This window comes from Sceloporus undulatus, chromosome 5 (genome assembly GCF_019175285.1).
Source record: "Sceloporus undulatus isolate JIND9_A2432 ecotype Alabama chromosome 5, SceUnd_v1.1, whole genome shotgun sequence".
Lineage (NCBI taxonomy): Eukaryota > Metazoa > Chordata > Lepidosauria > Squamata > Phrynosomatidae > Sceloporus > Sceloporus undulatus.
The window spans coordinates 97,327,654-97,353,549 of NC_056526.1; the positions used below are offsets into that span (position 1 = coordinate 97,327,654).

The 25,896-nt window shown below is 40.1% G+C and overlaps 1 protein-coding gene across 2 annotated transcripts in view; it reads right to left on the reverse strand.

The window, feature by feature from the left end:
* The window catches only part of STX18 (syntaxin 18), a 65,618-nt gene extending 40,191 nt beyond the window's left edge, over window positions 1-25,427 (reverse strand). The window contains exon 1 of one of the 2 annotated variants that reach the window (XM_042468217.1): window positions 25,242-25,427. In XM_042468217.1, coding sequence (XP_042324151.1) covers window positions 25,242-25,406 — 165 coding nt within the window. In that variant the 5' untranslated portion in view covers window positions 25,407-25,427. The remainder of the gene's footprint in view (window positions 1-25,241) is intronic. The other variant, XM_042468218.1, reaches the window with a different exon arrangement.
* Between the last annotated feature and the right edge of the window lie 469 nt (window positions 25,428-25,896).

Sequence of the window (25,896 nt, forward strand, 5' to 3'; positions counted from 1 at the left end):
TATATGGACATAAAAAATACAGAAAAATTGGCATGGCTGTAAAACATCCGCAACTTTTTTTCCACTCTGTCACTCACACAGGAACACATCTATGGGAACAGCACCAGAATGCTACTCTAGAGTGAACCTCTTTAGTATTCTAGCCAATCAGCTATGTTTTCTTCCTGGAATCTCCATATACTTTCCCCCATCCTCTAGATCACTGATGATGAACCTTTTAGAGGCCAAGTGCCCAAAGTGTAATCCAAACACCACTTATTTATTGCAAAGTGCCATGTCCCTCTGGCTTTCTAGTAACAAACTCTGGCAAACTCTGTTCTGGGGAGACGGTACATGTGTCCACAGAGAGGGCTCTGAATGCCACCTCTGGCACATGTGCCACAGGTTCGCCATCACTGCTCTAGATTTCCATTCCCATCTCCAACAGCCAGCATTCTACATCCACTGAGCATGCTTAGACTGAACTGAGTGTATGCAGGGGATGATGTACATTTTTGGATTCTTTTGTCATAGAATCCAGTTTTGTATGTGTGTGAATGATGCACAAGGATTCACACTTGGAAATAGTTTTGTTACTAGTATTTAATTATACACACATTTTTTTCCATTCATAAAGCATTCCTTTTTTTAAAAAATGGTAATACTTTGTATGACACCATCCCTTCCCTTACTTACAACTTCAGCTACTGTCCAAGACTTCTCTCTAGGTATTCTCAAATTTCAAGTTAATTTCCAATTCATCTTCCTGACTGGGATTTTATAGCCTACTACAGAACTGCCATCAAGTTTTCCTTGGAATACAATTGTACTGATAATCTCTGAGATAACAGCAATAATTTATTCAGCATATACAGCAATTATTCAAACAGACAATTCTTCTTAAAAAATAAAACCCACCCACCAACCTTATTCCTAGTTAAGCAGAAAGATAAACAGAATAATTCCATTGACCATGGTGTAAAAACTGCAGGATAGTAAACCTGGTTGAATCTAGATTTATTTAGACTCCAACCTCTACAAAGCCAATGATCAAGGTTCAGAGAGGTGTAATCTAAACATCAAGGAACACCAGGTTAGGTACTCTTAAGTCACATTAACAGTTCACCCCCTCACCAGTCTCCTACATTAAAATGAATGGTAAATGTACATAAGAACATCTTGATATCCAAAGTTTTTTTTTAGAGCTTTAGAACAAAATTATCCCTACTTTTCCTTTGATGCAAAAAATGAAAGGTAATGGCGGAAACAGTTCAAGGGCATTAAAAGAATTGTTGTGTTTACCTATTTATTTGAAATGAGAACCAGTGTTACTCACCATTAAATATGACTTGTATGACTTGTGGTTATTAGTGTAAGTATAAGAATTGTTATTGTTAATTGCTGTCAAGTCAGCTCCTACTTATGTGAACCCTATGAATAAGAGACCTCCAGAATGCCTTGCCATCAGCAAATCCTGCACATTCAGGCCTATGGCTCCTTTAACTGAGATTATCCACCTGTCATCTGGTCTTCCTTTTTCCTACTGCCTCCCACCTCCATAGAACTCTCCTCCAACAACACATTTCAAATGAGTTTATTCTCTTCCTGTCTTACTATCAGTATAAGAACACTTAATTAAAATTCTTGGCCTGCAGTAACAGGCATCAATCTCCCCACTTTAAAAGCGATGAACTCCACTTAGTATTTTTAATGTGTAACTCATGTAATTTTATTTGAAAGTACTTTTTAACATTATTATGATGCCTCTAGAGTCATAGCTGAACTATGTCTACCCCAATTAAAGGGGAAGGGCACTTAAAGCAATAGTTTTCTTACAAGGAGGCTGCGTCTTGTTATGAACAAACGTTATTGTTTTTAAAAGCTACAGATTTATATCCACCCGTAACCATAGAAATTAATCTGGAGCTTAGACAAAATACCATTATTTGATGAAAATCGGAGTTCTGTTACTGCAAATTAACCTTATTTTCTTGAACAGTGTCTTTTTGTATGCAGCCACAGGATTTTAGTTGATGGGCCACTTCTTACAACATAATTATATCCATTTAGCCAATCTCTTGTTTTTTAAAAACTCAAGTTTTCTATAAAGTATAATTTTATATAAAAGGGTTCCAAATGGAAAGGCACATATCATGCAGTGAAAATAAATGCCATACTGCTCAGAACATTCCTTAACAATCTCAAGTATCCCTATATTTTCTTTTTCAGTGTTGGTAAAGCAACCTCAACTGAGAGTAAATCCTTTTGGATTAACTGAAGCTTACTTTTGAGTAAATATGTTTAGGATTGCTGTATTAGAATGTAAAACACCAAAGGGAGACATTTCCTTTTGCAGAGTCTGCATGGAAGCATACTTCAAATAGTTAAGAGCAGCATGAAGGTATCAAATGGGAACATCTAATCCCACCTACTGCTTAGTTGCCATTTAGAAACATCTTCCTCCTCACCATTAAAGAATACAATTAAAAACATACAAAAAGAGAGCATTAAAATAGATTTAAACTATTTACAGTATTCAAACAAATGAACTTCATTAAAGGAATAAAATGCAATTAAGAAGCTAAAAAAGCAGCTCTTTAAAATATTTCAGTTAAAACAGTACAGTACCCTCTAGCTCAGTCTTCAAAAAAAATTTGTTTGAAAAGCCTGTCTGAATAAAAATGTCTTAGCTGCCACCGGAAGCACAAGGCAGTGATCATTCTGGCCTCCCTGGGCAGAGAGTTCCATAGTATACTAGGTACAGCCATCAATAAGGCCCTCTTTGGTGTCCCCAATAACCATGCATCTAGTGGTGGTGGGACTAAGAAATGGGTCTCTAGTAATGATCTCAGACAGCTCATAAAGGGAGACAGGGGTCCAAACCACACGTCATAGAAATAATCCAGATAGATTGAATTGACCTGGCTCAATGTGAGACATCTAGCCTTCTCTGCCACAAGAAACTACAGTTCCCAGAATTCCTTAGCACCGAGCCAGGGAAGTTAATGTGCTCTGAAACTGGATTATTTCTGCAGTGTGTTTTGGACCAGGATGTGCCAACTTTCTAAGCTGATAGACGTATGACAGAAGTATCAACTTTCTATCTTCTGCATAGCTGAAGATATAGATACCAAGGATTACTATCTAAAACAATTTTTGCCATTCAATGTGCATCCCTTTCACAATGTGCATTCACAACTACATACACATATATTCTGCAAGGCTTCTCAAAGTTCTCAGGATCTACTCCTCCCCTTGGTTTGGCACAATGTCATCACTGAGCCTGTGGGCAACTGCAGCACCTAGCATTGTGAGCATATAAGCTTGCAGCTTTTAGTGGGAATCTGCAGCTCTGTCCAAGTTGCCTGCAGCTCTGCCCATGTGGTTGTAGCTAACATGGGGAAGCTTGGGCTTTATATACAATGACCCTTGTTATATGCTGGGGTTTGGTTCCAGGATGCCCCGTGTATAACAAAATCCGTGTATGCTCAAGTCCCATTAAATATAATGACATAGCAAAATGATTTCCCTTATAAAAATGGAAAATGAAGCTTTGATATTTGAAATTTATACTTTTTTGGAAAATTTTCAAATCGTGGATGCTTGAATCTGTGTATAAAAAATCCGTGTATAAGAAGGGCTGAATGTACTTCCACTATGAAACACAAGGAGGTATAGATATACCCCTTTTCATAGTAGGGTTAGGTAACACATCATGATGAATCCCAGGGTAAAAAACAAACAAAACCACAACACAATCCCCCCCCCAAACACATGAGTGAGGACAGGAATTTGGGATCCAGGAAGGGTTATCTGATCAAACTCAGGACTGCAATAGTAAGGTTGTGTGGCTCAATAAATTTATGGACTATGCCAGTGGTTCTCAGATTGTGGGGTGGGGTCTGTAGGGGAGTACAAGAGCTGCAGCTCTTAATGCCTCCCCTTCCTCCTCCTCCACTTCCTAAACCTTTTCTGTCCTGGAGGGGAAGAGAAAGGTGCTGAGTGTGCTTCCTCTACCTGGGGGAAGAGAATGAGGAAGCTTTCTGCACCCTGGCTTCTGGCAAGGCCCATTCCTAGTCACCACTACTTCTTCCCCCACCTGTCACTGCCTGGGTTCTTGGGGTAAATCATTGCTGCAGCCTGAACATGCATGCCCACTTAGTCTAGTGCACCCTTTGGTCCATTTGGAATCAGAAGTGAAGCGGCTTTCGTGGCTCCACACCAGAACAAATAGCACATCTAACTAGCTGGCTGAGGAGGAGCAGTACAAATGCAACACTTTCTGTGATCTGCTGGAGCAAGGTGTGTGTCTTGGCTTGCCACTGTCATATGCGGCCACCCTCACCCTCCTAGCTGGACAGCCAGGTAGCCCCATTCAAAGGCAGAGGCTAGTAAGATAGGTGGCTGGGGCAGGGAATGGACAGGAGGACCCAAGCAGAGGAGAAATGAACAGAGAGGCTTTTGGGGAGCAGTTGGAGGCATCAGGAGTGATGCAGACCCAGCTTCCAAGAGACCCTGTTTCTTCCCCACCCACCACGCATTCTCACATATACACTTGTTCTCTCACACTTTTTCTTTCACACGCTCACTCTCGCAGGGGTTTGTTCACACTAATTCTCTGACCCGCTGCCCTGTTTCTCTGAGAGGACTATCTTTCAGTCCTAAAAGGTGCTATAAAGGATTTCTTTGTCTCTTTGTGACATGCAGAAGCTTCGCTCATTCGCACGCATGCTCAGCTGCATACTTTTTCTTGCTTGCTTTCTCCTTTGCATCTTTTTAGTCAGCCAATTCCTACATATACTTTCTAAAGTTGTGATCTCCCACCCTCCCTCACAGACACTGATTCATACACATTCTCAGACTGTCTCACATTCACAATGTGACACTCTTTCTCTCACACAGTCACACACACATTAATTCTCTCATAAACACTCTGTACATCCCTTGGTGTATGAGTGACTTTCTCTCACACATGAATTCTCTCTCACACACACTTCTCTACGTATTTGTAGGTCCTCCAGCATGATTCTATGATCAATGTCTGGCAGATGTTGACCACAGACTTGCACTGAAGGACCTAGAGATTCCTATAGTTCTTCTCTTGGCAGAATAGTGTTTTTTTATTTGCAGTTTTTCTACATTCACAGGAGTCCTTTACGCCCAATCTCAGCGAATGTGGAGGGACCACTGTAGATGTAAAGGCGGTTATATGAGGGTAAAAGGTCTGAACATCACACTAGACTGTGCTGATCACATTTAGAGATTTCTATCACCACTCTTGTGTCTGGCAGCAGATTTTTACTCTGGGTCTAATCCTGGTGTGGTATTTAACTCTCTCAATGTAATGGGATTAGAAAGGACCAAGCAACTATTTGACACATATTTTGACAACAAATATGAACAACCTTGAACCATTTATAGTCCACGTGGTCAACAATGTTCTATTGACTTCATTTTAAAAAAATGTTTCCTATGCTATCGGGTATCTAATTTATTCTACTAAAACAGAGTATATTCTTATATTTCATTCTAGTGCACAAAACACTACAAAACTGGTACCAGAGACACTAAATGCTATTTTGTACAACCACAGAGAACATCACAGAAAGTGACAGACAGCCTCATCAGGAAACTGTAGATATGCTGGCACCGTCCCGGAGGCATGAGGACCAAACCATAACAAATGTATATAATGGGAAAGTCATTACAAAATCTGGTGACAAAAAACAGTGCTTTCTAGATGCCAGTCATCACTACAGTCATGGTCCAAAATGAGTGCTGGGTGCAGCAGACAATGCATGCATTCTTTATCTTTTACTAACCTATTTGTTTCAGGAAATAATCTTGTTCCTGATTAAAGCCCATTTTGGCAACTGCAGAATTTAAAACCCATGTTTCCTGTTGAACATTTTATTTTTCTAGAGCACAAAATGTGTCCAGCTACACATATAATAATACCTGCATTGAAATGAATGCAAAAACAAACAAACAAAAAACAACCCCCCCCCCCCAAAAAAAACCACCAACTTAAGCAGACCATGGTACATTTTGCTCAACTTCTATAAATAGGATGGAAAATGACACAACAATTTGTCTTTATTATAAAATTTCTATTTTCTTTTTCATTCAAAGTTACTGGAGATTTTACTTTCCCTTTTTTCTAGTAATCAATCAATCAATCAATCATCTAGTCCTCTTTAACTCTATCACAAACTATTACAAAGCATTCTTAAAACACATTTGGAAATGTTACATCTGATACTTTATCCTGTTCCCAATTGGCTTTGTCCATCTCAGTGCTGCAAACAAGCAACAATGACTCTTACAAGTAAATATTCTTTGCTAACAAGTTCCATCTCCTTATCAGACTCCACAAGCCCAGTTATTTACCACAAGCCCACCCCCCTTGTCTGTATTCACATTCTGGCCTTCCCCATAGTTTAGTGATGAAGGCCTGACTGTGAGTTGTTATCTTTTGCCCAAGCATTCTGGCTTCTGCTCTCTGTACATGCCTTTTGTTTTCCAAAACGTCTACAATGTGAGTGCCTGAATGGTATAGTGCTTTGAGTGTTGGACTATGACTCTGGAGACCAGGGTTCAAATCACTACTCAGTCATGGAAAGCCACTGGGTGACCATGGGCAAGTCACACTCTCTCAGCCTCAGAAGAAGGCAAAGGCACCCCCACTCCAAATAAATCTTGCACACACAAAAAACACCATGACAAGTTTGCCTTAAGTTTGCCATAAGTCAGAAATGATTTGAAATCACTCAACAACAACATCTACAATGTGGGATCCAATGTACACATTAGTTCTAAGGTTAAAACTATGTTTTGAGAATGCAAGTCCAATTAAATTCATTTCTTCTTTAAACTGAAACAATTTTGCAATTAAACCAATACCTGTATTTTATGTCACACTTTTTAATGGGTCCACCAGATTCCAATTGTAGACTGCTACTGGCAAAGCAAGTGTAAGAGCTAAAACAAAGGAAATGGTAACTTTTAGACGCATTTTAAAGAACAAAGATCTCCAGTGTACAGTTGACCCTCTGTTTTCATGAGGGATCCGATCTGGATCCCCCCTCCCCCCGAAAACAGAGGCTCTCGCATATTCAAGTCCCATAGGCTTGAATGGGGCACACCCCCATGTGCGTGGGCCGGGTGTGCGCACCATTGAAAATAGTGGAGGTTGCCCCTCCGTGAATATTCAAGTTCGCGGATCTCAGATCTGTGAGTTAGGAGGGGCAACTGTATATGTATGTGTCTTCAAGTCACCTGTTGACTTATGCTGACCCCAAGCATTTCATTGGGTTTTCTTAGGCAAGTGATATTGAGAAGTGGTTTTGCCAGTTCCTTCCTCAGTAATATAGCCTTCTGTGCTTGGTATTTGTTGGTGATCTCCCATCCAAGTAGTAACCAGGGCTGCCCCTGCTTTAGTTTTCAAGATCAGATGTGATCTAGTGGCTTTAGGCTATTTAGGCATGAAGTGTTCCAGAGGCATCTCAAAATTGCTTGATTTTTTAAAGAATGTGACCCCTACCTTAAACTGGCACCAGAGGATAGAACTCACTTCATTAACCCATTTATACCAGTATGCAGAGATCTTGTAGCACCTTTGAGACTAATGGAAAGAGAGCAATTCGTAGCATGAACTTTAGGAGACTTGAGCCTACTTTCTCTGCTTGCATCTGAGGAAGCAGGCTTAAGTCTACAAAAACTCACGCTAAAACCTATACAGGGGGCCAATTTTAACTCAAGCACATGTTATCCATTCTACCTCATTTTGCCACTGAAAACCCCACACTTCTGAGGAGGAGCAGGAACAATGAGCAACAGCTCTGTACTCGGCAATATTTCAATACCTTAAAATGAAATCCCCTATAATTTATTTAAATATTTACATCCCACCCTTTATCTGAAGATCTCAGGGTGGCTTACAATAAAATCGAGATAAAAATTAAATAATGTCAAAAATATAAAAGATTAAAATATATATTAAATAGCTTTCAATTTAAAAACAGAGCATTTAATACTGGTGAGGCCATTTTGAGTAATATTACTATAAAACACGTGAAGCCTGGGTAAAATCAGTCTGGCCCAAAAGCTTTAATTAAAAGCCTTGTTTTGGTTTTAATGTTGGTGCCAATTGGGCCTCCAGTGGCTGGGCTTCCAGTGACAAGGAAGGCTCTAGAAATACTCCCAGGTTAAACCACTGCTCTTTCAGAGGGAGTGCAACCCTATCCAGGGCAGGCAACCTACCCAATTCCTGAACCACCAATCCATACAGCCTTCATCTTACTTGAGTGCAGCTTCAGTTCACTGACCCTCATCCAGTCTAATACAGCATCCAGCCACTATTCTAGCATCTTCACAGCCCCAGCCAACTCTGATGACAAGGAGAAGTAGAACTGGCTATCATCAGCATACTTATGTCATCCAACCTCAAAACTCCTAATGATCTCTCCCAGCAGCCTTTATATAAATGTGAAATTAGCATGGGAGACAAGATTGAACCCTATGGCACCCCATTACACAATAGTAATACAAAGCAAGTGAAGCTAGTCAGATACTGAATACAGTGCTACCTCGGGTTACGAAATTAATTCGTTCCGCCGCCCCGTTTGTAACCCGATGCATTTCACAACCCGAAAAGGCTTTCCGTTAGCGCTGGAAAGCCGCGCGTTTGAATTTCGTGCCGAAAAAAATTTCGTAACCCAAAAAAACCTTCGTATCCCGGAACAGTTTTTTCCAATCTAACTTTTTCGTATCCCGGAAATTTCGTAACGCGATCAATTTGTATCCCGGGGTACCACTGTATATAGTAATAACCTGTAGAATGATTCAAGAAGTGCTTGTAACAAAGTCTCTTGTTGTTTTAAAATAAATGCATTTGAAAACTATTGGAAAGAATTATTTCAAACTGTCATTCACTATATAACACATATTGTAGACCACAGTATGACCAAATAACAGTGGAAAACCTGGAGGAGGTTGCTTTGAAAAGATGCATTAAAAAAAGACGAATATCTCCTAAAATCCTTATTCTGTCCACTCCAGCTACTATTCTCAGTAACTTGCATTTTAAATATGTGATTTCACACAGGTCCAGAAAAATGTATGTATCCACTGGGCCCATGAGCAAAGGCTTTTAGGATCTGATAACTAAATAACAAAATGAATCTTAAGCGCTACCAAACTGAACAAAATAAAATAAAATTAGATATAAATTCCTGTTTTAGACTGTGGTCAACTGAGGTCTAGACAAAACCCCATGCGCATTCACTGCTTAGTCTCCAGTCTGCTCGAAGTTTGAAAAGGTAATTGAACTCAGTCTGTAATTACTGGATTAGACACAGATGGGCTCTATACATTTCAGGGGGAGAAGTACTGTTTGCATTCATTTTATGATTGCCTGTAAGGTCAAACTTTTCAAAATGTACTTTCATCTGTTAAATGGTTTCTTAAATTCCCCAGGGTAGATCTTCAATAACTGATGTTTTAAGCAATTTGAGCCTATCAGATTCTGTCTTTGAATGTAATAGGTTGCCCATTTTCTAGTATTATATACGTACATGTAGGTTAATTGCTACATCTCACATATTTTCAAAATTGCTTTTTAAATAAAAACTCTGAAATTTTCTTTCAATCCCCTCTCCAGGGCTATTGCTTTAGCATGAGGACCATGAATTTAATGAACTAGTGCAATCACACCTAATTTCACAATTAAATATAAAAACAATATTTTGTCGTTGGTAATCACTAACTCAGCATCATTGTATTGCATATAAGTGCTGGTATACAGAAAAGCTACCTGCAGCCCAAGACAAAATAGAAGTAGAAATATTCCTTAATCGTAACTATAGATTTTTACTTTTTATCAAAAATACTTTCAAATAAAACTGTGCCAAAATGATATGGTGACCAAAGGATTAAACTAGGATCAGAGAGCTGTGAGATCTAGATTCAATATCCAGTTTGATGATGAAGTTAATTCAGTAACTACACTCATCCCTTCATATTTGTGGCTTTGATATTTGCTGATGTGATTATTCACGGATTTGATTAATATGTTCTCTCTAGGAATATCTAGGTCCTCCAGTGCAACTCTATGGTCAACTTGAACTAAATGTTGCGCCGAAAGACCTAGAGATTCCTAGACAGAACACTTCACTAGGCCTTTGTAGCTCCTCCTGTGCAACTCTATGGTCAGCGTCTGTCAGATGTTGACCACAGAGTTGCCCTGGAGGACCTAGAGATTCCTAGAAATGTGTCCTCTCTTATAGAAATGTGGTGTTTTTGTTATTTGCAGGTTTTCCATATTCACAGGGATCCTGTGCCCCTAGCCTAGCAAATATGGAGGGACAAGTGTATAGATTGATTAGTCAATCTGAAGCCTAACCTACCTCCTGAGGGGAGGAAGGGACAGATGAATGGATGGATGGACAGATACACATGAACATTCTTCCACACACCAATGTATGCTGCAGGACTTTGTTCTATGATGGTATCTAGAAACACAGAGTATTACAGATCTTAACTGATGTTTAGTGTATGGGCCAAATTCTCAAGGACATCAAATGTCACTACATACCGTATATACTTGATTATAAGTCAACCTCATGTATAAGTCAAGGGCTGGTTTGGGGGCCAAAATTATGGATTTTGATATGACCCGTAGAGAAGTCGAGGGTAAAACTTAGCAGCGTGGAACAAAGGATGTAAAGGCTGAAGTAAAGGAAGATGATGCTAAAGATCTTTAAAAGTTTTGACAGGCACGGGTATTTGTGCTCATCCTAAAGACTGGATGAATGAGATAGTAGAGAGGGTTGATATTTTTTAGGTGCTCCGAAAAGAGATTAAACTCTCACCTTTCACCAGGGCACGATTCCTGTTTTGATAAGAATTAAAGTATAGTACTTACATTGACCCAGGGATAAGTCGATCCAGGTTTTTTGGGGTCATTTTTGACTAAAATTTCTAGACTTATACATGAGTATATACAGTAAGTAAAATAAAATATTTGGTTTATGTACAGATATTAAAAGCTACAGATGCTTCTCTTTCTTTCTTCCTTCCTTCCTTCCCTTGCATATAACCATTCTATACATGGGTAAACCTGTATCACTTCAGGCTGCAGACATAATATTCCCAAAAGGGATGAAAAAGATTCCTACACAAACAAAATCAGCATATGAAGTCTATGTTCAGTTCCAACATCTTGCATTCAATAACTAGGGATTCTTTGTTGAGTTATATAGATTTATAGGAACAGTCAAACAATCAGTATTCTTAAGCAGCATACCCAATGTCTTGTAAATGTATAATGCAAAATAATGTTAACTTGCAGCATTCCTCTTAGCCTACATAATGCAGAAGGCCGATCAACTGAAAAAAGAGGAAATATGGATTCATACACAAACAAGTTAAAGCCATCTTATGTCATCTTAAGGGCAAAAATTAAATATCTGCAGTTTTTCTGTATTCTTTCACTTCAACTGAAAACACTTGCCTACAATTCGCAATCGTCAAATTTCAAATTCAGACAAAATGCTTTTTCATATTCTGCACAATTCATCATTAGAATATAGCTTTTTTTTTAGAAGTGTTGCTTATACTGTATTCTAAATCAGTTATATTAAAATAATCATCAAGAATATTGTTAACTCACAGAGTGTTCCAAGAAGCTACAGCAAACGTTCAGGTCAAATAATTTTATTAACCATAACTATATATAGGCAGGGCATACTGGTTTCAAACTATCTGAAGATAAGAAGAACAAATATTACAAGAATAAGGTGGCATTTCATCCACTGAAAGTGCAAGGACTATTTATTCTCAGGTTATCTCAAGCAACTGAAATTAGTATTGGGAGAGGGAGATGATTGGCCAAATATATACTGATGTTTAGCACCTAAGTTTTGGTCTTGAAAAGCTTTCTAAATATATACATACTGATGGTAACTGACAAAGTTGTAACTTAGGCTGACACGCATGTAGCCATGAAATGTTCACTAATTTTAAAGCCCACCTAGCTATTTAGCATAATTTTATTGATGTAGCTTTTATAGATGTACAGATTTTAATTGTAGCCAGTTAGAAATGTGGGGTTATGGGGGTATAGCAAGATTACTAAATTCACTAAATACGAAATAAAACACAACTCCAACAAATTATGTTAAGCTACTATTTGGGAGATGTTTGTCTATAATTATCCACAGCTGCCACATTTAGGTCAGGAACTAAGAACGTGAAATCAGCTCTGTAATTCTATGAGGGCTTTACTATAAGAAAAAAACACTTTTGTTCAGTGCTTGGGAAAGCTAGTGGATTCTGTGGGTTACTCAAAAGATAACTTTCACAAGGTCTTCCTTTCTTAAACCAAGGGAAGGAGTTTAAAAAAATAATTTTTGGCATGGCATAAGATGGCTTAGCTGTTGCACTGGCAACCTCCTCTAGCTAGCTTTTTGGATCCCAACCTTACTCTAGGGCAAACAGTTTACAGTCCTGCAAATTTAAATTCATGGTTTGTATCTATCATTGGAGACATAAGATAGTAATCATTTGAAAAACATGGTGAGGATAGGTACAATTTAAAGAGAGCCTGTAAACATCTGAGGAATCACAAAATGGGAAAATGAAAGAAGTTCAGAAAATAATAATTTAATTACTAGCCTTCTTGATATACAAATATTACCCATTTTTCACCCAAGGAACCCCCCCTGCAATTATTACTTCAGTATCTCATGTTTATGCAAAAGAAGCCATATTAACAATGTAATACTGAAAACCAATAGCAAATCTGATTTTGACAAAAGTTGGTCCAAAAGAACTGGCACTGGCTGCATCTCCCTACCACCAAGATTTAAAAAGAACCTGCTTTATAACGCTACATGTCCCATCAGGAAAACCTAATGATTTTCTGTCAGCTGTTTTGAACCATCTCTAACTATCATCCGTACGGCACTAAGTAAGACAAATCCTTCTTCCACATACATTGTGATTACACAAACCAATATTTAGGATGCACAGCAGAAGTAAAAATATTCTCTATGATTTGTAAACTGGATGCTACAGATAACCTAGTTTACATTTAGCCAGAAGACCCAATAGACATTTGGAGAGTAGGATTTTTTTTTTAATTTTATTTTACTGACTTAATTCAATAACAGTCTTATTTATACCTCAGGCTTAAATCAATTGCCAGGCCAAAATTTAGAGTAGATCCGGTGAAATAGCGGAACATATAAGTAACGATTTAGCAAATTCCCACTGAATCAGGGAGAAAATTATTGTTGGGGCTGACAAGTGGATTTAGGCTTCAGGATTCAATGAGACCCAGTTTGAATAAGAGTCTAAAGTAAAAGGGAGCTGAATGCTAATAAAAAATCATGTAACCCTTTTTTGTTCAAAACCCTGGCAACAAAGTTTTGAAAGAAGACTATCCCAAGAACATGCACATCTGTTTAATATTACAAGCCAACTGTCAACATCCTAACTGAAGTTTTAATTTAATATTTTTCCTTTCTTGATGTTTTACCTTTAATCAATGCCTTCTGAGAGTATCATCTTTCTATACGAAACTGTTAAATATAAAGAAATGTTATTGCAGCATGTTTATAAAATCATAGTTCGAGAACTTTGTATTTTTCTAAAGCCTGACCACAACTTAATTATCTGCAGGACATTCCAAGCTTGCAAATGTAAGCTCCAGTTCCCAAGCAATTTGGAATATCTACTGTACAGGACATCAGGGTTTCCAAATACCACAGTATTGCTTCAGTTTCCAAACGTCAGCATTAGGACTTTTAGATATGGCTTTTATTTAAATTAATTTAAATACATTTAAATTATTTAAATAAATTAAATATTTGTTTTGATGCTAGGCATTAAATTGTTTTCATGCTTCTCTTTCACATTACTTTGCTGTCCTCCGTTGCTTGTTATTACCACAAGTGTAAAGGATCTATTATGAAGAAGGGAACTACAAATCTCATGTCCAAGATAATAATCTGAGCTTATTTTGTTTCCATCACAAACCAAGATGCACTTCATTCAAGAAATACATTGAAATTCCCCGAAAATCTATTAACTAACAGTTAAGGGTAACAGATTCTAGCATTTGGTCTTAATCTTGCACCTCAGTCTTAATATACAATAAAATTAATTTAGCAAACAACAGCTTTGAAATTTCAAGCAAATCATTTTAGTATGTAGAAACTCCCCAGTTGCATGATTGCTCTGAAATAACTGTACAATAATGAAACAAAATAAACACAATGAGACCAGATTTTGTTGTTGTTGTTGTTGCGTGCTTTCAAGTTGTTTCCAACTTATTGCAACCCTAAGGCGAACCTGAGTCCAGTTATTAAAGGAATACAGTAAGGAACAAAGTACGGTAGTTATTCTAGGACACATACTAGGAAAGGGACATGAAGCCAAAGGGAAACCCCAAAAAGGGGTGAAACAGACGGGCAGGAAGAAGCAAATACATGCCACAGTCCCATATGAAGAAAATCATAGAATCACAGAGTTGGAAGAGACCACAAGGGCCATCCAGTCCAACCCCCTGCCATGCAGGAAATCCAAATCAAAGCATCCCCATATCAGCTCCTTTTGAGCCTGTCTAAACACCCCCCCCCAGAGGAGCCAGAAGCCACCCCCATCTGCCTGTCTGCTTCAGGCCAAAGAAGACCTAGTCCTAGGCGCCATACAGACTGCCAAAGTAAAGCTGCTTCGGGTCACTTTGGAGGTATGCTGTTTAAATGATGCACGCATCCTAAGAGTCCAGAGTAGGTCATGGCTTTAGAGCTGCTTCCGGGCTCTTAGGACACACGCATCATTTAAACAGCATACCTCCAAAGTGACCTGAAGCAGCTTTATTTTGGCCTGTCTGTATGGGGCCCTACTTTCTTGGTCATTGGTTTCTGGGCATAATTCTGGCTCTTGTGCTGTGTTGTTACATGTCAGCACAAAAAGCTGCACAAAATTGGCATTTAATAACAATATCCTGGCTCAAAATTCACTGATCTCAAGTTATGAACCATGGGGTTTGAAATCACTCAGCCAATGCCTGAAAAAAGCTTCAGTGCTCTGTCCATTTCCCAGGCCTGTGGACAATCATCCCTCCTGATATAGCCTGGCAGGTCACATCTCTCCTTTTGTAATTTCTTTTTATTATTATTACTATTTTAAAAACTAAGATTAAAAAGAAACCCAAATTGTGCAAACATCCAAGGAACACATCCAGAGCAATGCAAGAATTTGGGGACAAAACGCAGAATTTATGTGCAGAATTGATTTTAGGCACCAAAGAGATTACATTTTTTGTGGTACAATTTGTTTTTCCCTGGAACAGAATTTTCTACATTTTAGGACATTCTGTAAATCAGTGGTCCCCAAACTGTGCCCTTTAAGAGATTTTGGACTTCAGCTTCCAGAAGCCTCAGGCATGTTGGCCAATAGTCTGGGATTATGGGAGGTGAAGTGCAAAATCCTTTTAAAAGTACAGTTTGGGGACCACTGCTCTAAACTGTCCATATATATATATATATATGAAAAGATTATCTTGTTTGTAGTTCCAAAAATCTCTGCTTTAATGGTTTTAATATCTAAGCACTCTTTTTAAAGGGCCGAGCCCACATTTTAAAATTTACTCAATGAGAGAAATGTATATGTAAATAATATGGTACACATTTGATACAGCACAATTTCACTTGTCAGAAATTGGGCTGTGCTTTTTATTACTTCTATTTGAACTTTTCTAAGTGCTCCTCCTTGATTTACTTCTAAACCTCCTGCTGCCAACATTTCTTTTTTCCATAACTGTTGCAGAGACAGACCAAATCAATCATGGCGCCTGGGGGTTGAAGGAGGACTGGGAATGCTGTTTGCTTCTCTGGCACCATCCTAGAATATAGATGTAGCTTTAGCGTTGCAATTTAAAGAAAGACACAGTCTTTGGAAGAAGTCAATCGTCAAAGTCAACATGTTGCCACAATGCAACTTTGAGACTTTTATGGTGTTCGTTCAAAAGAAAAGATATCAACTTATTTCTCCTTGGGGCAAACGTTAGTAATACAACAATACAGAGGGGACTGAATGTTTGGGGGTTTCCCAAGGAATCTTCATATTCATGGGAACATCAATTACATAGGCAAATTCAATGGAATTGGCCACATCTATGTAGTTGTTCTATGCACAAGTGCAACTCTATGGGTTCACATCATTCTTCCTATTGCAGAAGCATGCTTAGGAAGGGGCCTCAAAGTTGTCTTAAGGATGTCTGCAATCAGCACCCATCTGAAAAATGTGAAGAGGCAGAATGTTTAACAACAGCTTTGGAGGTAGCAAGAGGACCTTGAAAGTGCAGCAATGAATTGCTCCACCAAAGCTCCAACCCAGATAAAAGGGCTCAAGTCTATGATCCTCACTAAAAAGAGAAGGAATGGAACAAGTACACTTGTGGACCTATGCAAGCCATTAACTATCAATAAAAATAGTTTTATTGTAGTGAGGGGGAAGGAATACTGTTTCTTGTAAAAATGTGAACACCGCAAGAAGATGAGCAAGCTATTAGCTGGTGTTTAATTATAATTGGCTTGTTTATTTTTAAATGAAAGACACAAAATTTTTCCTTTGGGCAAAGGGCAGGATATTCCTGCTTTTCTCTGAAACAAACAGTTAACTGTTCCTCATCTGAAAGGACCAGTAAAACCAAAGATGAGACGACTGGCTGAAAATCATTATGCGCTTTCTTGTGGAGAAATCAATCAACATTTCAGTTACACATGACAATACAATTAATGCCTTAGCAGTTTAAAAGAACATTAGAAAGCTTTTAAAGGTTGTTTTGTTTTGTTTCTGGCTAGCCTTCTTTTCACAAGTACTGTACAGTACTGTACTGTTTTGGACTGAAAGTGCTAAAACACCCCCACCCCTGAAGAGACAGCTAAAAACGAGTAAGGCCAGCTAGTCACAAAATAGAAATCAAAAGGCGGAACTATACTCCGAAGTGTGGCATGTGGAGGTTGAATTTGGCATACTAGCTGGCTAGAAATTACCAATATCATTTTACGCTGACAGCCAAACCCTACTTTGAAATTCTTAAATATTATGCTTAAGCAGTTTTGTTATAACAGAAAGTACCACAGTTCATCTTTCTTCAAGAGAATTATAGAGACTGACTTGAGATATCATGGCTCAGCCACACAATCTGCTGATCAAGGCGTTCCAAGTGGAAAAAACAACTGGGGCAACTGGTTCTATTGCCAAACTGCTCTTACTATCAAGAGGTTTCTTCTAATGTTCAATGGATGCCTACCCTCCTGTAACTTAAAACCGCTGGACTTACTTGATATTATGAACTTTTTAGCCATGTGGCCTGTTACAGACTGCCAAAATAAAGCTGCTTCGGGTCTCTTTGGAGGTATGCTGTTTAAATGATGCATGCATCCTAAGAATCCGGAAGCTGCACCAAAGCTGCCCTCCAGTGCTTAGGAATGGAGTGTGGCTTTGGCACGACCTCCGGACTCTTAGGACCCATGCATCATTTCAATAGCATACCTCCAAAGAGACCCGAAGCAGCTTTATTTTTGCAGTCTGTAACAGGCCACAGTATCCACAGAACTCTTTTCCAGCACCACATTTCAAATTAGTTGATTTTCTGTCTGCTTTCTTCATGGTCCAGTTTTCACAACCATGCATGAAAATAGGAAATATAATGGCATGTAAAATTCTAACTTTAGTATTCAGTTATCTATCTTGATGCTTCAGGATCTAGTCTAAATCCTTCATAGCTACCCTTCCAAGCCCTAACCTTCTGACTTCTTGATAGCATTCTGATTAATGACTGAGTCAAGGTATGAAAAATCTTGAATTATTTCATTGTCTTCATTGTCTACTTTAAAGTGATGTAAATCATCTGTCGTCGTTATTTTGGGGTTTTTTAATGTCCTTTTTTAAAAAATGTCTTTCTTCAGTAACCGTTCCAAGTCTCATTATAGGGTTTTCATGGTAAAAAAACATTTAAAAGGAATTTTCCATGCCTCCCTCTGTGCAATACTAGCAAGCGTTAGCTATGATGTTCCTACTGTTATCTCGGATAGATTCTCCACCTGTGCCACCCCCTACTCCTGCTGATGGTGTGTATCTATTTAGGATGTTTGTCTAGTTCCTCAACAAAAGCTTATCTAACATGGAAGATGCTGCCAGTAGCACCACTGTTATCAGCATGGCCTCTTACCTCACAGGCACACAAAATCCCACCACCAAGGAACGGTAGTCCATGGTGGAAAAACTTTAAATACAACTTATTAAATAAAATATACAACCAACATGCAGATTTGGGTGTGGTTTATACTGTGCTTAAATACAGCTGTTAATTGGAAATAATTCCCAAATAATGCATTTAAACTGTACAGCAAGATGCTCTTTCTAATAAAATCATTATAGAGTAAAATTTCTGAAGATCTTTGTTTCTAATGAGAGGAATTGGTCCAAAAACTAATTCAGAAATAAAGGAGATGCCTGATTTCATCGCAGAGAATTTCCAAATCATTTAATAGCCTCTTGTGGTATACTTCTGAAGTCATCCAAAGTAAATGTGATTTACAGAGGACAAATACCTGGAAAAGCTAAGTAGGTTTTTTTTAAAGCAGTTTTGATATATTAAAGGTAAAATTTGAATAAGCAGTGGAGATTACAGTATAACACGGGGAATGCAATGTCATTGTCCCGTCCTTCCCACGTGATCACAGGAAGGACTTTCAGATAACATCACACTTATCTGGACATTATCCCATCCAGAAGGTACGAGTGACAGTGATCAAACGAAAGATTTTCATACGACATTGTGCTGGTCCTGTCACTGTCCCGTCATTGAAGTGGCATTGCCTGGCATTTTGCATTAACTGGAGTTTGCGTTAATGCAATGCAGCTTCAATGACAGGATAAGGACAGGATCGGTGCTACTTTATGAAAGGCTTTCATGCAATCACTGTCATAGATGGGATAAGGACAGGGGAGTGATATCATGAGGGTACGAACATCCAGTATTTCTTCATTCTAAAGTATCTGCAGTGTAAGCAGAATTTTACTGGCTTACTTTATTATACCCCAAAGTATTGCATTGTATACTACATCTACATTAAAAACAGTTTTAACTCTTAACTGTTACAACTCCCAAACAAACATCACTGTTTGATCCATAGGGCTGACTCTTTAAAACAGCCACTGTTCCTATTTATTTAACAGCAGTCTGCCTTGTAAAGTTTACAGGTTAGTTTTCATGGCATGAATATGAAATGGTAGAAAAAAGTTTATTAACAGGTATTGTCTGTGCCACCAGAGAGTAGCCAGGTTTCTATTGGAGAGGATTTATTGCCATGACTATGGCATAATTTAGGCTACATCCACACTGCAGAAATAATCCAGTTTGATACCACTTTAAATTGCCATGGGGCTCAATGCTATGGAATTCCAGGAACTGTAATTTTATTATAGATCCAGTTTCTCTGTCAGAGAGCTCTGGTGCTACAACAAACTACAGTTCCCAGAATTCCACAGCACTGAAAAACAACAGTCAAAGAAGTGTCAAACTGGATTATTTCTGTAGTTTGGATGTAGTCAGTCTCCACCTTTTAGCTTTTATGTACAGTTTTATTTTGGGTTTTATTAGTTCATTCTACTGACCTCATTTGTTTTTTGTTTTATTTGCTGAATTGGATGGTTGTTGTATTTTCGTGTTTTTACATTACATGTTGAGTAATCCTTATCTGGAAATCTGAAATACCGTACTCCAAAATACAAAATTGTCCACATGGGTAGCTGAGATAGTGACACTTTTGCTTTCAGATGATTCAGTGTATGCAAACTTTGTTTCATGCACAACATTAATAAAAATATTATGTATAAAATTACCTTCAGGCTATGTTTATAAGGTGTACACAAAACACAAATGAATTTCATGTTTAAACTTTGGTCTCATCTCCAAGATATCTCAGTATGTATATGCAAATATTCCAAAATCAGGAAAAATAATCCCAAATCCAAAACACATCATGTCCCAAACATTTTGGATCAGGGATCCTCAATCTGTAATGGGTTTTGCAAAATACTGCAAAATATTATAAACCAAAATAAACCATTTGTAAAGGTGCTCTTGCTTCTAAATGAAAATGGCTGTTCTAATTGGGAGATATGAAGTAGGCATTATCAAGAGAAGATGTTTACATAGGAATCTAACACGGTAAACACTGCTTATAGACAGGCCAATAACTCAAGCATGCAATCACAATAAAATTCAGCAACAAAATATGTTTTCCAAAACAAACGAAAATAACCAGGTAGCAAATACAAGAAAGCTAAGACATCATCTCAAACTGAGCGCCAGAACTCACTAGAGGGTATCAGTCAGTACTCTCAATGCTGCAGCTGGCCCAGAAGCTCTGTGCTTGACTGTCCCACACCCCTGCAGAGCCAAACTGCATGTGGGAGTTGGAATGATGCCTAGTAGGGACAGCAGTTTCTCTTATGCAAAGTGCATATGCGGTATTTAGTAGAGAGCAAGGCTATAGCAATGCAAAGTTGGAGGGAAGGCATGAAACAGAAATGGATGGGAGAGGCTAGCTGAGTGAGAGGAGAAAGTCAACGTGAGTGGAAAGGAAACTGGATTGGGTTGGTGGTGTCAGTATGGGGGTGCATAGGGTACACAATGCACCGGGTGACATCCTACAAAAGGGGTATCATCCGGCCGAATGCAACCCCCATCCCTGCTGTACACCATTTTATTCATGAGTAAAATGGCACCTAGCAGGGAGGGAGAGTGTCCAGGGTACCCTCCCTCCCTGCCGTACACCATTTTACTCATGAGTAAGCTGGGATCCAACAGAAAGGTGAGGGGGTATGTTTTTTTTGGCCCTGCCCCCTGAAGCCCTGCTCCGCACACCAGGTGACACCCCAGTCAGTAACACCACTGGACTGGTTGAAGAAGCAGGATTTTGAGCCAGTGGATCAGGAAGCAGAGCTCTGGAAAGAAGAGCCACTTACTGTATCTGTATCTCTTTCCCAGCAGCCTTTGCTAACACCATCATGAGTAGAAAGGAAGCCGGATTGGGTGAGGAAGCAAGTCTTTGAGCTAACGGATGATGAGATAGAGCTCTGGGAAGACAAGCAGTTCATCGATATATCTTTCCCAGGAGAAAGCCATCATGAATGGAAAAGATGCTGGATTGGGTGAGGCCAAGTTTTTGAACCAGCGGTGCGCACCTTGTGACATGTGTAGTTATATTTCAAAGAGTTACTACATTCTAAAATGGGGGAACAATTAATTGCAGAGATGGGGGCAAAAGAATCTGTAGTCATCTGCTGCAAAGTGTTTGCAGTGTTTGTTTTCTTGTTGGAAAAGCAAGGGCAAATGGATGACTCTCTTGGAAGAGAAAGTCAACAGATTTCAGTAACATATTGGCACTTTCAATGCATCAGAGAACATGAGGACTTTCTGGATAGAATAGAGGGAGAACTGATTTTACAGAATCAACAAGGAGAAACTATCGAGGAAAATGAAGAAGACTGTAACACTCAGCAAGCACCCTGGAGAATACTGTCAGGAGCAGACCATACACAAGGGATTCAGAATCACTCCAACTAAGCATCACTTCCTACATCTTCCTGAAGATAACCGTGATGAGGATCCCCAAACAGAAGACCAGCAGCAAGAGGAAGGTGTCAACTTAATCACTAACCGCAGCAAGAAGAAAAGAAACATCCTTTTGATAGAGGCTTTAGATGGATATTCAAATGCACAGAATTTGGGATGCAAATAAGACTAACTTGAAGTCCTAGAGCATAAATATAACTTTATTATAGGTATCACTTGGTACAAAAATCCACATGAAATATCAAATTGAACCAAATGAGAGCATTTGGGTAAAAGTAAATGGAGGAAGAAGTAAAAACAACATTGTGGTAGGCGTTTACTACAGGCCACCAAACCAAGAAAAGGTGGTGGAAGCTTCTTTTCTGAAACAAATCTCATAAATTTCCAAGATGCAATAACAAGTAGCTATGGGGAACTTCAGTTATCCTAATATCTGTTGTGAGACTAACTCAGCTAAGCCATGATGTGCTTTGCAGATAATTTTCTTTAAAAAAAGCGGAAGAAGGAACAAGGGAATCAGCAATCTTGGACTTGATCTTAACCAACAGGGAAGAGTTAGTCAGTGGAATCAAAGCAGTTGGTACTTTAAGGGGAAATGGCCATCTAATATAAGAGTACAAGTCAAATATGAACCTTGGATTTCCAGAAAGCTGATTTTATGAAGCTTAAGTAAATACTGGGTAGAGACTCAAGGCTTGAGATGCTAAAGGAAAAAGACATCCAGCATTGGTGGGATTTTAAAAGGGAGGACCCGGCCTTATGTCTTTGTTACAGACATAACAAAGACATAGGGTACAAAAATATATACTATTTCATTAGATCAAACCATTCAAACATACAGGTAAAAGTGTCTGAAAACATGATTTGGTAGAAGCATGGCATGCCTCTAAACACAGACCAGAAAGTAAGACCCCTTGGACTTAATGGAGCTTACCTCTGAGGACACATGCCTATAAATTGCATTCTTTGGCTGTAATCCTATGTTTACCCAGGAGCAAGGCTCGCTGAATGTGTGTACGACTTTTCTGTTACAGTATTTTTCATTTTTAAAGGCCAGGAACTATCTTTAAAACAGAGAATAGGTTTCAAGGTTTTTAAAGCTGAGTTCAAATATACAAATTATACAAGTGGAAATAGAAGCAATGGCACATATAACCACAAAGGCAGACTAACACTTGAAAGAGAATTTCTTGTCTAAATAATCAAGGTGAATGCATATCTGCAGCAAATATTTCAGTTACACGGTAATTTATTTTATTGCGAAGTGTCAATTCAACACTCAGTGACACAGTTACTTCCCCCTTAATCAAGAACAACTACAGTTTATAAGACTGTATAATCCAAATGTTTTACAAAATAGCTTAGAAAACATGAAACAGCTCTAAGATACTACAATCTACTTCCACTGGCATCAGTTCTCCTCACTTTCAGATAAAAGGCATTACAAGACACCTTTTCACTTGAGATGCCAGTGACTGAACTGCACTAGTTCTGTATGCAAAATGTATTGCCCCACCACTACATTTCACCCCATCTGGAATGAGGTGACCAATGCATTTGAAAGCCCTGAAAAAAGAAAGGAAGGAAGAAGGAAGGAAGGAAGGTTTTGGGGGATTTTTTGGAGCTCAGATCCGGGGTGACTGCGGGTCGACAATGCGAATTCACATCATAATGTGAATGTGTTATCAGACGAGATTCCTTTCTATGGGCGCTCCTTCCGTGGCGCTTCCACAGTGATTCCAAAGTGACCCCTCATTTTGGTACGATCGGAAACAAGCTAATTCACCAAAATCTGCTTCTAAGCTCACTTCGATTTAACTTCGAATTGGTCTGGTGTGGAAGATCACTCCGATGTCACCTCCCCTTGGCCCCCTGCGTCCTGCTCCTTCATCCCCCTCCTCCTCCTTCATGCCATCTCTTCCTCTCTGCCACGTTGTGACCTATCCCATCATCCCCTGACTGCTCCTGCATCCGAATCCTGGCCCCAGTGACCCTCTGTGACCTATTGCACCATCTCCTGCCTGCCCCTTCATCCGAATCCTGGCTCCAGTGACCCCCTGCGACCTATCCCACCATCCCCTGCCTGCCCCTGAATCCAAATCCTGGCCCCAGTGACCCCCTGCGACCTATCCCATCATCCCCTGACTGCTCCTGCATCCGAATCCTGCCCCCAGTGACCCCCTGCAAACTATCCCATCATCCCCTGAGTGCTCCTGCATCTGAATCTTGGCTCGAGTGACCTCTGCGAGCTATCCCATCATCCCCTGACTGCTCCTGTATCCGAATCCTGGCCCCAGTGACCCCCTGCGACCTATCCCATCATCCCCTGATTACTCCTGCATCCGAATCCTGGCCCCAGTGACCCCCTGCGACCTATCCCATCATCTCCTGACTGCTCCTTCAGTCCGATGAAGGATGACAGCTAAGGAGGGAAGGAAGACAGCGTCCAAACCCCCACTGAACATGTGCAAGGGTCCCAATTCGAATTGTTGAATCTGCATGGTATGCACCGGTGTGGTAATACAATGTGCACTCACTCCACTTTGCATGAATCCGCATCACGTGACTTGCCTTGGATTCGATTCTCCCTCGATTCAGAAGGGCAACCAGGTGTGATAAAACATTCGCGTTACGACGTGAATTGGCATAGCTGAACCAGGATCTGAGTCACCCTGGATCTGAGCTGCAAAAACCTCCGTATGATATACTCCAAAGAAAGAAAGAAGCCTCACCAGCATTTTAGATATAAGGCTAATGATGAACTACACTGCTCGTGCAAATCCCAATGTGATATATGGGGCGGGGGGGGTTATAAAATGGGTTGGTATCAAGAACCACGTTTGAGTTCTGTGCAGAAATAGATTTCCAGTTTTTAGAAGAAAGAAGATTCCCTATGGGCAAACATCCCCCAATGCTTCCCTATGGGCAGATATCTCCCAATGCTTCCCTATTGGCTGATGTCCCCCAATGCTTACCCATGGCCACATATTCCCAATGCTTCCCTATGGGCCAATATTCCCAATGATTCCCTATGGGCAGATATCCCCAATGCTTCCCTATGGGCCAATATTTTCAATGCTACCCTACTGGCTGATATCCCCCAATGCTTCCCTATGGGCCAATATTCCCAATGCTTCCCTATGGGCAGATATTCCCAATGCTTCCCTATGGGCAAACATCCCCCAATGCTTCCCTATGGGCAAATGTCCCCCAATGCTTCCCTATGGGCCAATATTCCCAATGCTTCCCTATGGGCAAACATCCCCCAATGCTTCCCTATGGACAAGTATCCCCCAATGCTTCCCTATGGGCCAATATTCCCAATGCTTCCCTATTGGCAAACATCCCCCAATACTTCCCTATGGGCAGATAGTCCCATGCCTTCCCTATGGGCAAACATCCCTCAATGCTTCCCTATGGGCCAATATTCCCAATGCTTCCCTATGGACAAGTATCCCCCAATGCTTCCCTATGGGCAAATATTCCCAATGCTTCTCTGTGGGCAAACATCCCCCAATGCTTCCCTATGGGTCAATATTCCCAATGCCCAATGCTTCCCTATGGGCCAATATCCCTGCCACGTAGGTCCCCTGCTGCTACTCACCACCTCGCGAGCCCTGCCAGAGAAGTCACTCCTGGGCCTGCCTCCGCGCTTGAGCAGCAGGGCATCGTCGCTGCTTCCTCCTCCCAGAGGGACCCCCAGCGCCTTGTTCCGGGTCTTCACTGTCTTCACGCTGGCCTTGAACAGGAGCGTGATGTCCACCGCCATGACTGAGGGAAGCCCCGCCCACCGCTGGGGCCCGCCCCTTACTCAGCCACGCCCCGCATCCGTCCCTGAAAGTGTTCCCCCTCAGAACACAGCCGCGCGCTAAGGTTCCGCCCCTCCACACTGGAGAAATAACCCGGTTTGGTATCGGTTTAATTCTTTTTTGGGCTCAAGGCTATGGAATTCTGGGAGTTGCAGTTCGTTGTGGGCCCAGAGCGGAGCGGAGCTCCGCTCTGGGCCCACAACTAACTCCACCTCCCAGAATTCCATAGCCTTGAGCCCAAAAAGTTAAAGCGGTACCAAAACGGGTTATTTCTCCAGTGTGGATGCAGCCTGGGTCCCTTCCTTCATGATCTCTTAACCACCAGCCCCTCCATATAACATATAATTGTCAAATTATAACACAATGCAATAAAAAATAACTAGAAAGGTTCCTTGGAGCCCATATTCTTCTCCCACTCCCTGGAATAGCTGGAAGGAGAGAGGCACCCAG